General features: G+C 34.9%; 1 protein-coding gene across 1 annotated transcript; it reads left to right on the top strand.

Moving 5' to 3' along the window:
• The first annotated feature begins 5,771 nt into the window (after positions 1 to 5,771).
• On the top strand, positions 5,772 to 12,631 carry LOC122584882 (sphingosine-1-phosphate lyase). Its single transcript, XM_043756956.1, has 15 exons — positions 5,772 to 6,307; positions 6,407 to 6,452; positions 8,011 to 8,162; positions 8,690 to 8,749; positions 8,839 to 9,063; positions 9,416 to 9,557; positions 9,661 to 9,711; positions 9,806 to 9,897; positions 10,027 to 10,153; positions 10,349 to 10,364; positions 10,933 to 11,040; positions 11,130 to 11,184; positions 11,349 to 11,495; positions 12,060 to 12,138; positions 12,255 to 12,631. The coding sequence occupies exons 1-15, from the start codon at positions 6,111 to 6,113 to the stop codon at positions 12,375 to 12,377; spliced, it is 1,620 nt and encodes a 539-aa protein (XP_043612891.1). The 5' UTR covers positions 5,772 to 6,110; the 3' UTR covers positions 12,378 to 12,631.
• Positions 12,632 to 15,303: the final 2,672 nt, after the last annotated feature.

Here is a 15,303-nt window from a genome sequence, read left to right as displayed (position 1 = left end):
TGACCATTCAGTCTTTATTCTATTTTTTTTCCTGAATCCATACCCATACGCATTTCTATCATTATCATCATCTTCCATTTTCTTTATGTACAACTCATAAAACCATAATCTTAAGGATATGAGAACACATCAATAACAGCGTAAAAGTAGTGATGTTCAAGTAATCTCGATCCCATAACAATTTAAATAACAGAGATAAAGGATGACATCCTTACATGACAGAAATTAATGGTAAATAGGACTATTACCTTAAATCGGCGATTAATCGTAAGAAAAAATTATTTATTTAGTTATTTATTTATTTTGGGGGGTGGGGAGGGGGGGGGGGAGGCAAAGTATGTTGTATATGTATATATGCAACCTAGCTTATACCCAATGATTTTCAATTTACCTAGTTTGAAAATATGTCTATATTACTTACAGTATAGTGATATTATTGTAAAAATTTTGTGGAATATCAATCATGATCACAACAAAAAGTGAATTTCACAAATAACAACTGTATTGATCACATTTATATTAATAACAATAGATAAGCATTATTGGGTGGCCATGATTTATGTAGCCCACGATCAATAACTTATTAGAAATTTTCAATATATACTTTAATCAAAAACACATAATTAGTTAAGAAGCTAAGAAATTTTAATCTTTAAACCCATTGATAAACGACTATCCATTGATAATAATCTTAATAACAATAATATTTTAATCTGTACGTCATAATATATTTAACAACAATAATCATAATATCATTGTTATAATAATAATAATAATAATAATAATAGTATTCTAATAATAATAATTTATATTATAAAATAATACCCAATAAAAAAATAATAAAATTATTATTATTAATAATAATAGATGGTAAAGAAACATAAGTCTTTTTATTTTATTTATTTCAATTGGCAAATGTGATGGGATGGTAACCTAGAAGTCATAAGTTCAATTCCTACTTCTAGCTCTTTTTTTTTTATTAAAAGATGATTTAGTGGCTTATATACATGCGTAAGTGGACACTCCATATCATCACAAGTTGCCTACGTGGCTGATGACTTGTCATCTGAATCGTTATCGTGATGCCATCTAAGAAAAAGCTGACGTGGCGGGCTCAGAGAGCGCCACGTAAGCGTTTTCTGATAGCCTTTTATATATATAGAGAGAGATAGAGATTAATAAACAAACTATACCCTCTTCGTTTACAACTCTCTACTTTTAAAATACCCAAAATACCTTTAATTTTCAACACATTCCTAACTCTCACACTAAATCTACCAAATATATCCCTAAAATATTTTACACCCAAATTTATCCAAACTATCTATTTTTTTTATTAATTAATTTAAATATTTCCTTCTAATATCTTTATAATATCTTTAATAAAGTTATTTACAAAAGATACATCCTTTAACCATAAAATAACTACACTATCATTTACGTCAATTACTTTAAGATTAATAACCACATCGTTACCACCGCCGTCGCCGCATTGCGCGGGTACCCATCTCGTATTTTATACCCATATTTATCCAAACTATCTATCTTCTTTATTAATTAACTTATATATTTCATCTAACATCTTTATAATATTTTTAACAAAGTTATTTACAAAAGATGCACCCCTTAACCATAAAATAACTACACTACTATTTACGTCAATTACTTTTAGGTTAATAACCACATCGTTGCCGTCACCGCCATTAGCACCACCCGTTGCTGTCACCGCCGTCACATTGTGCGGGTATCCATCTATTCGATTTCACTATATTCACATATGACAACTTTGCTCAAATGCACTTTTAGTAACATTAAGAACGTTTTTACGTTTGTACTCAGCCAAATATCTCAAATATTGACCATAGTTGTTCATATGTATACACTAAAATGTATGCACTAGTAAATTAAAGAACTTTTTGATAATTAAAAAAGATCAACTTTCCTTAATTTGATAATTTGGCAACTTAAAATCAGATGTTCTATTTATCTTACATTTTCTTTGATCAATTGTGAATTTTATTTTCGCAAAGTTTCGCATATGTGAAGTATATAAATGCACAACTCAAAGGTTTAATAACATGGTCACATGTGAATATGATAAAATCATAAGACCGTTGGTAACATATGCTTGAAACGTGCGACGTCGCGTGGAACACCACCGCCGGTGCCTAACCACCCACGTGTGGTGAAGTTTCGGTGGTGTGACCATGCGAAGGAGAACCTGCGTGCATGAGTTTCAAAGCAATAAAAACTACTACTTTTGATAAATTTTGAAAAAAAACTTATGTTTCTATGATATATATATATATATATATAAAATATGTTGCGCAACAAAATGAAAAAGATGAGATGACTATTTTTTTTTTTCTAAACTTTTGCTTTTTACCCCTCACTTTTTGGAATGTATTTCCAAACCATCTCCATTTTTTATTTTTTAACCCTGGATTTGTTATATTTATTCATAGTACCCCTAATTTTGTTATTTATTATAAGGCTGTAAACGGTTCGGTTCGGTTATCTTGAAATTTCGAACCGTTTTTCAGGTTTTGGTTCGGTTCGGTTAGTTAGAAATTTTGAACCGTTAATTTCAGTTACCCGAAAAAGTCGGTTACTTTTGGTTTTATTTTCGGTTAACCATTTATTAAAATTATGCTAATATAAAGTTTAAGTTTTTAATTATAATAGTCAATTTACATTGTATTGATTAATTTTTCTATGTATAATAGTTATTTAACTACATTAATATATTATTTTATAAATAAATATACATTATATCTAATTTTGAATTACTTTTTTCCAAACGTTATATTTATGCAATGCAAGTTTCTATTTAAGAGTATCATGATTTCCTATTTAAAATGTCTTCAATATGATATTACTAATATTTTTGATAAATATTTTAAACAAAGTTGACAACTTTTCTTAAATAGAGTATATATATAAGAAAATTACTTAGAATATCCACAACTAATCATAGATTATGAAATAAAGTTAGTAAAATTGTTGATATTTTAGGCAAGAATTACAAAATTTAGCTACATTGATATGTAAATGATGTATTCATGTAATACATATATGTGTAAATATACATATATATGATTATATGTAGGTATATATCAAAATTCGGTTTGGTTAACCGCGGGTAATGAATATTGAAAACCGTAACCGAACAGTTACACATCGGTTTTTTTATTTTTGATTTTTTCGGGTTTCAGATCACGTTGTTCAGATCGTTTTTTCGGTTTTCCGATTCATTTCTTACACCCCTAATTTATTATTACTATATTTTTTATTGTTATTAAAAGGACTATATAGACTATTATTACTATTATTAGTTTCAAATAACATAATTTAAAGGAATGAAAATTATAGTGAGTGGTGGGTGGGTGATGATAATGCCAACAAAATTTGAGTGAATAGTGAATAAGTGGTGGGCTTGAGGTGACATAATGTTAGGTCCAGTTTCGACTGAAACTGGCCAGTCTCCGGTTGCATCTTGAGACCAGAAGATTTGTCCAGAAATATATTGAAGTCCAGTTGCGATGTACAGTTGATGCAACTGAGGACTTCCTCCAGTTGAGATCTGATCAAACCTGAAGACATTCCAGTTGAAGTCGAAGACAACAAGTGGAAGATAGAGAATGACAATGGCAACGAAGCCCAGTTGATATTCTATTCAGATATAATCTGGAGAGCATCAATTTAAAGCCTTTACAATGCTTTACACTGATTACGAGGATGACCTTTTTGATTTATGCAGCTTTATGTAGACAATATCATTTGTCTATGATTAAAGTGCAAAAGTGCATAAAGCAGGTTGGATAAAGTAACATCTTGACTTACCTTATCAAGCATTTCAAAGGAATTCAACTAGTTTCCTTAAATGTTGTCAACCATATCTCTACGACAAAGTTGGAATCCCAATGCCAACTTTGTCTATAGATAGAGGTCTTTGCACAACAAGAATACAACTTTGCATATTCAGACTTTTGCAATATTCTTGGTGAACTTGTGCAATATTCTCTCAATCGTAAAAGGGAACACTTCACAACTTTAAGTGTTTCGATTGTGAAAGAGAATTTCCAAGTATAGATCAATTGCATTTCATAGGTTGTTAGGATATTTACATTTATGTATTATCTTGGTTCCGCAACAACCTTGTATTTTATTTAACATCAATAAATAAATACATTTAAAAATTACAACTTGGTCTCACCATATTTACTTTATTGTATTTACTTATTGCATTGTCATTTACTTATTGTCACCATTTAAGTAATCTAACCAAGGACTTGGTATACATTCACTATAACTGGTCGTCTCCAGTTCAGTGTTTATATTGTAAAGAAATCTCATCATTGACGTAGAGGTGTCTTCAGTTAGTAACATTTCTTGAGTTGGGACTTATACATAACGTGATTGCTTGGAAGTGAGTGGTGGTTGGAGATGATGCCAACCTTATAAGAGCATCTCCAGTGGAGCTTTTTGTAAAGCTTTTTATAAAGTTTTTTACTATTAAAAAAAGCTATTGCATAAGCTTTTTTTCATTGGAGTGAAAATTTTTTTATCAATAGTTTGATAAGTCTTTACAAGAATATAACACTCTTTCCTCCTTGTTTTGTTTAAATAACACTTAAAAGACTTTTTTTTTTTTTATAACTTTTATCATTATATTGGAGCACCAACTTGATCAAAAGCTTTTAACAAAAAGCTTTATCATTGGAGATACTCTGACAATTTAAAGAAAACAAAGTGTAAAAAGAAAACACTAACTTAAAAAAAAAATAAAAATCAAAAACACAGTGTAAAAGCTAGAGGTGTTCAGCGAACCATCAAACCGGTTAAACAGGACCAAACCGGAGTATTTGGGTTGGTTTGAGCGGATTGAGCTATTAAAGTCTGGTTCGATGGTTTAAGTTTTGAAAAACCAAGTTATTTGGTTCGGTTACCGTTTGAGTAAATATGAAACCGCAAAAACTGGACCGTTTCATTGAAGTTCCCTGTGTCATCTTGAAAAAACATGCATTATATTATCCTACATGAATTATATATTGTATGATTATGAAGACATCAAAATAAAACTCATTCAAATGAAGCCCAGTAGCACAAAAGCACAAGTCCAGTAGCCTTTTATGACTCCAAATATCTATTTCATTACTCATCAGTAGTAAGGCTGGACAGAGCACCTCACCACCTCACCCATCCCCTCCCCTCCCTTCCCTACCGTTTTATTTTTTTATTTTTTTTTATGGTTGTAACGTTCAAAAACATAGGCACCACAACCGGCACGACTGTCCCCAAGTTGCTCCCCACTCTACCGGTACCGTGGGGTCGGCCCGGTGTTCAATCCGGTACCGGACGGGTACCGGTCTCCTCCCCAGGGCGCTCCGTCCACCCTAATAGAAACGTAAAATTGAATCCTGGGCATTTGTTACACGATGAGTGTTTTAGTTTCTCCTTTTAACATTTTAACATAAACCGAGACAAATATATAAAAAAAAGTTTATATAGAATTAAAAGAAAGAATAAAAAAACCTCAAAACCGTCAAACCAGTCAAACTGCACCGGCTTAAATGGTTTGGTCCGATCCAATTTGACAACATACTTGGTCTCATTTGGTTCTTGATGTATATTGAAACAGGAAATGTCGGTTTGGGTTCTAATTTGGACAAAACCTTGACTAAGTCGATCCGCGAATACCCCTAAAAAAAGCTTTATAAAACCCAGTGTAAAACATACGCTCCAGTGATTAAAAAGTACCTGTCCAATTCAGTTGGTGCGAAAGATCCGGGTAGAAAGCTGCGGAGATAACATCAAATCAAATCAGATAAAAACTAAACACACACACATATATATACTCTGTATGTATAGTTGTTATCGACACTCAATAACACTTCTTAACAAATCTAAATCTAAAATAGCAGCAGCAGCCTATATATATACGCCACCTGCGTGTCATTTTCCATCACAGTTGCTTTGCTTGTTAATACATCTTATCCTCATCAGTTTAATCATCATCATCGTTATTTAATTAGCTGCCCTCCTTTTCCTACTAATTAAGCAATAAAAGAAAAAAGAGAAATAAATATAGAGATTAATTTGAAAAAGGCATGGAGTCTTATTCAGTGATGATGATTCGAATACGAGATTCTGTGAATTCATATTTATCAGAATTCGAACCTCTAGTTCTTGTTGTTGCACCTTTTTTAACGCTTTTTATTGCTCGGGTTTTGCAATCCTTAATTCAAGTTTTTCAAGATAAAGGATTTAAATCCACTTTTATTGGATTCTTCATGTCGCTCTTCAAGTAAATACTACATATATCTCCTCTTTTTACATATATACATACACTATCTGTATCCATATATTATATTATTATTTGGTTTGTATATACACGTAATAATAGGTTGGTGCCTGGTGTGAAGAAGTATATTGATGCTGAGAAACAAAAGGTATTTGCTTTATCACTCTATCTTATCATGTCATAATCATGTTTATAACTTTATATATATAATTTATAGGGGTGGGTTATTTATAGTACAAACATTTAAAAAAGTACATGTGTAAGTTAACTTACACATGCTTGTGACGGTACGGGCCAGAGGCCCTCATCCGTTCTAAGCTGACCGTCAAGGGACGCTAATGGGAATCGTATGGATTTGATGGGCGGTGATCCAAGAGATTGTGACAGTTTGCTACGGTATGAGTGAAAGCGCTTGATGCCGGCACCGGCTCCATGGTTGGGGTGGTCGGAGATGATGGTGGCTGGTGGTGGTTGTCTCGCGAAGGAAAAAACCTAGAAATTTTAAACCCTAAAATGCTAAAAAAAAGTTGTACTTAATCATGTGTAAGTCTCGCCGGAGATGGTCGCCGTTGCCGGAGGATCATGGTGGTGGTCGAAGATGATCATGGTGGTGGTGGTGGTGGTCGGAGATGGAAGGAAGAAGGAAGAAGAAGGAGGAAATACCTTGTATTTTTTGTACTTTTTCAAACCTTTGTACTAAAAATAACTTTCCTCATAATTTTTATATATATATATATAATATTATATTGTTTGACACTTTGACATCATAATGCTTGCTAGTTGTGGAGTTTAGTTTACAATACGATTTCTTCTAGAAAAAATATAACAGTCTCGGAATTTTAATGTGTTTGTTGGGCGTGATCGGGGTCGAATAATTGACAGGAAACGGGGGATCGTATTTGTTTTTCTTTGTATTTGACTATTATCGAGTGTTAGAATAACGGAACTTGAGTTATGAATATTAATAACTGTAAAACCTTAGAAACTAGTGGTCCTAGCTATTAAGGTATATACAAGCAACAATCTCAAAATGTAAAGTGCCCATCTTATGGGGCCGCAGAGGTGTTAGATAAATTAAACGGGTAAACGGAGGAGGTTTTCCCCGTTGGGTTTACTTGGGGATGGCCAAACATTTTTTGACTCGGATGAAATGGCCTAACCGGTTTTTCTTTTTTGCTCATGGCCGGTTCCAACCATTTCCCTGGCCAAGATATATAGTTATTTACCCAGGACAGGATTCAAACATGAAACCTCTTATGTGGAAACAAGACTTCTTGCCAATAGACTATCTGATGACGGTTAACCTCCGTAGATAATTATTAGTAGTTATATATTGCTTCAGGTCACACTACCTCCATCTACTTATCCTTCGAAGTTCAACTTTGGGTCATGATCTCCAATATTGGGGGCCGCATTATAAATCCATTTGGTTTGTTTTTTAACTTCATTTTGCCTATTAACTAAATTGTTAATTTTTATTTTGCAAGCACTGGACTTGGCATCAAATATCAAAATCAATTTTTGTGTGGATCATAATACAAAGATCCATATGTTTATAGCCTTAAATGCTAGTTATATGATGTATAGAATTTCTTCAACAGTATTGAATTAAGAAATTTTGTGACTACATTGTGGAGTTTGTCCAATATGTTACATGAGTAGGGGAAATGGATTGTATTAGTATGTGAACATGTTATACTTCGCAGGTGGTTGACCAATTACAATCATCTGGTAAATCTCAAAGGGATGGTTGGAAAACCGAGCTACCAAGGACAGGACTAGGAGGTGCGGTTATAGAGCAAATGAAAGAAGAGAAACACAAGGATCCAGCTTGGCAAGGCAAATGTTCTGGTACAGTGTATGTTTTACAAACTTTTTCTGCAATATCATTAGTTTTTAGTATTTCTGTTTGTTATATTTACACTCTGGGTACACAATAATATTAATAAGGTGGCAATATGGGTGAGGACTGAGGAGGGTGGGTTGGTAATGGATCAAATTGGGTTGGAGGTTTTTGGCATTAGAAATTGTGTAGTTTTGGTATAGAAGTCATATTTCAGTAACAATATATGTTTGGATATTCCTAGGTTGGAGGTTTTTGGCATTAGAAATTACTTTTGGCGACTTACCACATATTCACCTATTTAGCTAATTTTTTTTACTACTTTTACCCTTAGTGATCAGTTGTAGCCTAAATTGTCTTAGTTTTGGTGCAGAAGTCATATTTCAGTAAATGGGCCAATGTTGCTACCTCTTTAATAAGGCTAGCTCTCATATGACCAAAATTGATTCAAGTTAAATGAAACAAAAGTACTGCAAAAGGGTTTTGGTCTCCCTCTTAATGCACATCATTGTGTATCATAATAGGTTGTACTTTTTGTGCAGATATATTGGAGGAAACGAATCTGAGGGTCATTTTTCTTTAATAAACGAAGCATGTTCAATGTTAGTAAGAAGCTTTTCTTCAAATTTCACCATGTATTCTATATTTTGTAGATCATAAATACTTCCCTTATCGAATTGTTGCATATTAGGTTTGCACATACCAACCCATTACATCTAGATGTATTCCGAAGTGTTGTTAAATTTGAGGCAGAAGTGGTTGCCATGACGGGTGCTCTTTTTGGAAGTAAAGAGAAGGCATCTGGTGGACAAATATGTGGCAACATGACTTCAGGAGGAACAGAAAGTATATTGTTGGCTGTGAAATCATCACGTGATTACATGAGGGCGAAAAAGAACATCACATGTCCAGAAATGTTAGTTTGATCTCTGTGTCCTATTTCTTTTGGTCCGGCCCACAAACACTTATTCGTGTTCTAGAGGTGACAGAATGGGTGGGTAGAATGACGGGTGGGAATGGGTTTGGGCTAAAACAGGAAGTTTTTGCATGTGTGTTAAAACAAAACGAGTCGCTACACCCGAAAAAAATTGTTTACTTTTTTATGAGCATTTGAATATACCCATGGTGACTTTGATCCGTTCGACCAATGTGACCCCTTTTCTTCTAGCTTGTATCTTATATTTGACAAGCTTGAGCTGTTATCAATATATTTATCTGAATTGATCACCTCTAATCTGTATGTAAATGCTATATTGATGAGAGTGTAGGATAATCCCTGAATCTGCACACTCGGCTTATGACAAGGCTGCCCAGTATTTCAAAATTAAGCTGTGGCGTGTTCCCGTGAATAAGGAATTTCAGGCAGATGTGAAAGCTATCAGGAAATATATCAACAAGAACACCATAATGGTATGTAGTGGTTGCACTGGTCAAACTGACTGTCATATTTCGTTCTATCAACGACTAACTAGCATTTATCATTTTAAATACCCAACCTTGTATCACACATCAGATTGTTGGATCGGCACCTGGTTTTCCACATGGAATCATTGACCCAATTGAGGTAACATATCTGACCTGACAGTTATTTGAATTGTTAACTTGTTAATGTACGAGTATTTTTTAATTGATGATGATTTTGACCTTCTGCCTTGTAGGAGCTCGGTGAATTGGCATTCAGTTATGGGATCTGTCTGCATGTAGATCTTTGTCTTGGTGGTTTTGTGCTGCCTTTTGCACGCAAACTTGGGTGTGATTGGCTTTTCTTTCTCTCACTACTATTGTTGCTTTGCACGCTCAAAGTTGCAAGAGTATGCCGTTGTGCGCTATTATACATGTCCAAATCTAACAAGTTATACTATGGTCATTATTATTGTAGGTATCCAATTCCACCATTTGATTTTTCTGTTCAAGGAGTGACATCTATATCAGCAGATGTGCACAAGTATGGGTTGGCACCCAAAGGGACTAGTATAGTTTTATACAGAAACCATGACATTCGGAAGGTAACAAGTCTAATATTTGTTTTCGGTCTATATATGTTTGTGTGTGTGCATGTGTGTTTGTGTGCCATGCATGTAACAATAGATACATCGAAGTGAACAGCTATGCAGGTCACTTATTATCTTTCCTTGATTGTGGCATATTTGGCGGGTGTCTGGCTTGCTGGACATTGGCGTATTATTGTATATCCTAAATAGCATCAATTTGTTGCCGGTAGGTTCCTTCTTCTCAGGAGCATTATTCCTCTTTATATATGAGGATGGTACAATGAACATATCAAGTTTGTTGACCTCGTACAATAACTAGAGGTGGAAAAAAGGGCTGGTTGGGTAGTGGCCAGTGGGTCAAAACATGCAACTTAGTTGAGGGTCAACATGTCGGGGACACACCAAGATCTTTTCAATCAAACAATATTTTGATGCATCAGATATGGTGATAGAAACTATGTTGTATAATACTCGTAATATATAGTTCTTTTGAACAGACCAGTTAAGATGTTAAAAACTTTTGAAGGGCATTTTGGCGCCTTTCAATGCGTTTGACTTGTTCCATTGTAAAGGTTTAAGGTCCAACCCATTCGAACTGTTGAGAGAGACAACTCAACCCAGATTAAACCTATTTTTGAGGAAAGTGGTAGAAATCTCCACGAACAAATAAATCTGACTAGCTGGATAAATAAGATAACATGCTCTTTCAGACACAAACTATTATTCTTGTACTTTTGGGAGCTTAATGTGCGAAATACTTGTGTTTTAAAGCTCTTAATTTGTCAATATTACAGTTACCGAGTGGACTGGTGGTCTCTATGTGTCTCCAACAATTGCTGGTAGCCGACCTGGAAGTCTGATTGCAGGGGCTTGGGCAGCCATGGTTTCTTTAGGTCAAGAAGGTAGCATAATTAAGCGTTGATCTTATAAAATCTGCATTTATATTTCTCATATTTTTATAGATAAACAGTCTTTATTGTTTGATTTGAAGGTTACCTTGAGTACACGAAGGAAATAATGGAAGCTTCAAAGAGGTTACAGAAGGGGTATATTGCTTGAGTCCTAATAAATTAATAAAGACTCTTATATTTGTTTCGTAAAACTTAATTTTGATTACACCTATCCCATATGAAAAATTTATTTTCTAATCAGCTTTTTCAAATGTATAATTACCTATACTTATCGTCATAACAAAGATCATGCTTTGCAGAGTAAAGGAGATTCCGGACTTGTTTATTGTTGGAAGGCCAGATATGACTATTGTGGCTCTCGCCTCTAATGTGGTCGACATATTTGAAGTAAATGACCAACTGTCCTCTAAAGGCTGGCATTTAAATCCCTTGCAGAGGCCTAATAGGTAAGCTGTTACAATCCAATTAGTTTTCTTTTTCATTGTTCTTGTAACAGTTATTTTTCCCTTAACACATACATGTTGGGTTAAGTGCGTCGAAATGTAAGTAACTATGTCGAAAAAGTTATAGTGTACGAACTCAAGTAAACATTTATTGTATGCACGAAACATAGTAAAAATGTTCAAATCATGTGTAACTTTTTGTGACCGACCAATTAAAACCTTACACGTGGCATGTTAAAAAAAAAAAACCTTTCACGTGGCAGCTCATATGGGCTGCCACGTATACCATGTTACATGATTTGAACATTTTTACTAAGTATGTGCATACAATACAGTTTTACTTGAGTTCGTGCACACTATAACTTTTCAGGCATAGTTAGTTACATTCCGGCGCACTAAACCCCATACATGTTTGTGGGTCCTGTACATGAGCCAACAAATTTGACCCAAATCCATTTTTGACATGTTATCCGACACGCCCACCTCAGCCATTTTGCCACCTATACTTTTTGTATTCTGAAATTATAATTTGCAAATGACATTTTGGAATTGTTTTTCATTTTTCAGCATTCATATATGTGTGACCCTTCAACATGTATCCATTGTTGATGACTTCCTGAAAGATCTTAAAGATTCAGTTGAAATTGTAAGTGATACCTATATAGCATTTAGTATACTTTCCAGTTCCCACCTAGTTGATTATGTAATAGGAATCTATACTTCTAATCCAACCAACAACTTGTTCGTTCTTTTTATTTGTAGGTGAAAGCAAATCCGGGGCCAGTAAATGGAGGACTTGCACCAATATATGGTGCAGCCGGGAAAATCCCAGATAGAGGTATGGTTAACGAGTTACTTGTGGACTACATGGACAATACATGCTAATATTGATTGGTTGCTCTCATTCTTTGTCAAACGCTTTCAAAGGAAAGGATAGGAAAGTAAATTGTCTTACTGATTTGTAAACAATTATATTACAAAGATTGATGATGTAAAAGTAAATTATTTGAAAAGTCATCTGTGGCTGATCTTCATTGGCATTTCGGGGCTGAGCTCATATATATTTGCAGTATATGAACAGATGACAGGACACGCTTGTTGTAAAGTCTTGGTGATTTGTATAGCGTCGTTTATTGATATAGCTGTAAAATCCAAATGAACTTTACAAACCAAATGTTTGTTCAAATTCATTTCAATGCGTAGGAACAACTTTCTACGACTATAGATAGGGGCCAGGTTTGGTTGGCATCTATTCTTGTGATATGATTAATAAACTACCCAAGTACCAGCCTTTCAGGCTAACTTTTGGACCTGTGCAGGCCTATTGGTATTTGGGGGCCAATTTGAAGTCCACGATCATTTTACTAAGAAACGATATACAAGGATAGATACTTGTTTAACATAACTTTTAACAATTTTCCTTGAATATGAGCTGGTGACGTTATTCCTTATTTGCATCTATCCCCATTTGCCAACAAATTTTATCTTTCCATATGTTTTTGGCAGGACTTAGATATGTTCCCTTGCACTGTAATTGTTTAGAGTATTTTTCCCAAATTTAAAATATGACCAAATGATCTTACTATGTTTCTCATTTTCTATTATAACAATACAAACTTCTATTAATGGAACTATGAGTTAAAGCTATTTGTTTTTGGTATTTGTAAAACATTATCAAACATTATTTTACAGATATTCAAGGGGAAATGGTAAATCTATAATTTTTAATCAATAAATGATTATTTTCTATACAAATATATTACAATTTTTTTATAAATATAATAAATTTATTACTACACATATTTCATTTTGAAAGACAGAAAAGATAATTGGCTAACAACACAAACTTTGATACACCCACCTCATAATCGAATCAGTGGTAATAAATCGAACTAATAAAAAATTTCTATTTTATATACAACGTCAAATAAAAAAATAAAATGCATGTGATAGCTCATAAAAAGGTTTTTTCATTTCGTTTTGAACGAGTATAATTGATGAGCTACAACAATTGCGCCGATTAACGCAACTAAAAAAATTATTGAAATAAATTCAAACGGAAGAAAAAAAAATTCTGTTGATAAATGAAACCCAATTTGTTGACTATTGCTTATCAGATCTTGCTCAATAATCTGGTTTGCTTTAGGGTTTGGTCTCCTAGTTAGTGTGTATACCGTAGCTAAAACGCCTTCATCAAATTTTTATTTGACAGGTTTTGAAACCTCCATAAATCAAAAAACATAAATGGAAAACTTTATAACCACTGAACTAGGAAACAAATGGTTTATTACTAGCCATATTAGGCTCGTCCTTATAGTTGTGTCTCCCGGCCGAGGAGAGCCGCTATAAGCACGACTGCGTCTTGGCGTGCGTTTCGGCCGTTTCTCCTACTTCTGGACGCGCGTTTTTGGGTGTTGAGGTGGGGTCCGCTGGTTTTTGAATGTAATGAAAATAAATAAAAAAAGAAAAATTTGTAGTAGCCGTTGCTTTTTGAATTCCATAGCCCGCTCCCCCCCCCCTTTTTTTTCTATTTAAACCACCACCATTTCCATACTTCTTCACATTCTTCACCATTTCACATACTCACATAATTCTCTCAATTCTAGATTCATTAAAAACCTTCTTTCTCAATTCATCCACCATGCCTAAAAGAACCAACAAAAACCAAAACCAAAACCAAAATCAAAACACTAACCAAAACCTTAATCAAAACCCACTCCAATACCAATACCAAAAGACTATCGATGAATTTGACGCGTTGCTGGTGGGATCTCCCCTGTCCATGTCGTCGTCTAACATGATGGGGGCATCTAGTAGCTCGGGTGCTATGAACCAATCATATACGTAGTTGTTGCAATTGCCACTGTTGAACGAACAGTTTCAGTAGTTCATGTTACTCCAACAATTTAATCAATTTCAAGCTACGAACTCACAATTTCCTCAATTCCAGATTCCTCAATTCCAGAGGCCTGTAGGTGAGACTTCGTCTCAACCGGCACGAACTAGTGTCACCTCTGTCGAGGAAGAAGTGGAAGAAGTTCCTGCCCCGCCCAAACGGTTGACGAAAAAGGGGTTGTTATAGCGGATAAGGCGAAGCGGTCAACTTAGGAGGCGGTTTTGGTGGCCCAGGCGTGGACACATGCTTCACAAGACTCGAGAGTGGGGATAAGCCAAGACGAGACAATGTTTTGGGCCAAAGTGATCGAGGGGTTCAACAGTAACCGCCCAGCAGGAGAGCGCAACAAAAGTCAACTACAAGGCAAATGGAGCAAGATCAAGAGAACCATCAAGCTGTTTGGAGCAATCTTGAAGAGATTGCAAGATCAAGGCTGACAGAGCGGGGCAGATGACAGACAAATGTATAAGGCTGCTCATGAAATCTACGAACAGAACCATGGGCCACCCCGATTTCCATATGAGGAGTGTTACGATGTGCTGAAAAATTGTCCTGCATTTTGGCAAGACCATAGTATTGCCAAAAGAAGTGCAACTGATTTTGTTGATTTAGGAGAGGATGAGGGGCACGTTGGGGCTGGTCCGAGTGTGGAACCGGATGCGGCTTTGAACTAGTTGTTTGGAGACGACCTAATTAGAAGACCACCGGGTCGTAATGTTAGCCGGAAAATGTCTAGTGGCTCGGATGCTACTTCCAGCCGTGGAACCGGTTTGAGTGGGTCAGAATTGGCGTTGGGCAAGCTTGATCAAATGCTCTTGATGCAACAAGAGCAGATGTTTAAAATTGAGGAGGATAGGAAGAGGATAGAGGAGGAGCGGAAGGTGAGACAGGATGATCGCTTCCGAAAGCAGGTGA

This window comes from Erigeron canadensis, chromosome 1 (assembly GCF_010389155.1).
Source record: "Erigeron canadensis isolate Cc75 chromosome 1, C_canadensis_v1, whole genome shotgun sequence".
Lineage (NCBI taxonomy): Eukaryota > Viridiplantae > Streptophyta > Magnoliopsida > Asterales > Asteraceae > Erigeron > Erigeron canadensis.
This window is presented reverse-complemented; position numbering and strand designations above follow the sequence as displayed.

Coding starts and splice junctions, on each gene's coding strand:
- LOC122584882 (XM_043756956.1), top strand. CDS start 6,111: ATGGAGTCTTATTCAGTGATGATGATTCGAATACGAGATTCTGTGAAT. Junction 9,712..9,805: donor GAATCATTGACCCAATTGAG/GTAACATATCTG, acceptor TCTGCCTTGTAG/GAGCTCGGTGAATTGGCATT. Junction 11,496..12,059: donor CCCTTGCAGAGGCCTAATAG/GTAAGCTGTTAC, acceptor TTCATTTTTCAG/CATTCATATATGTGTGACCC.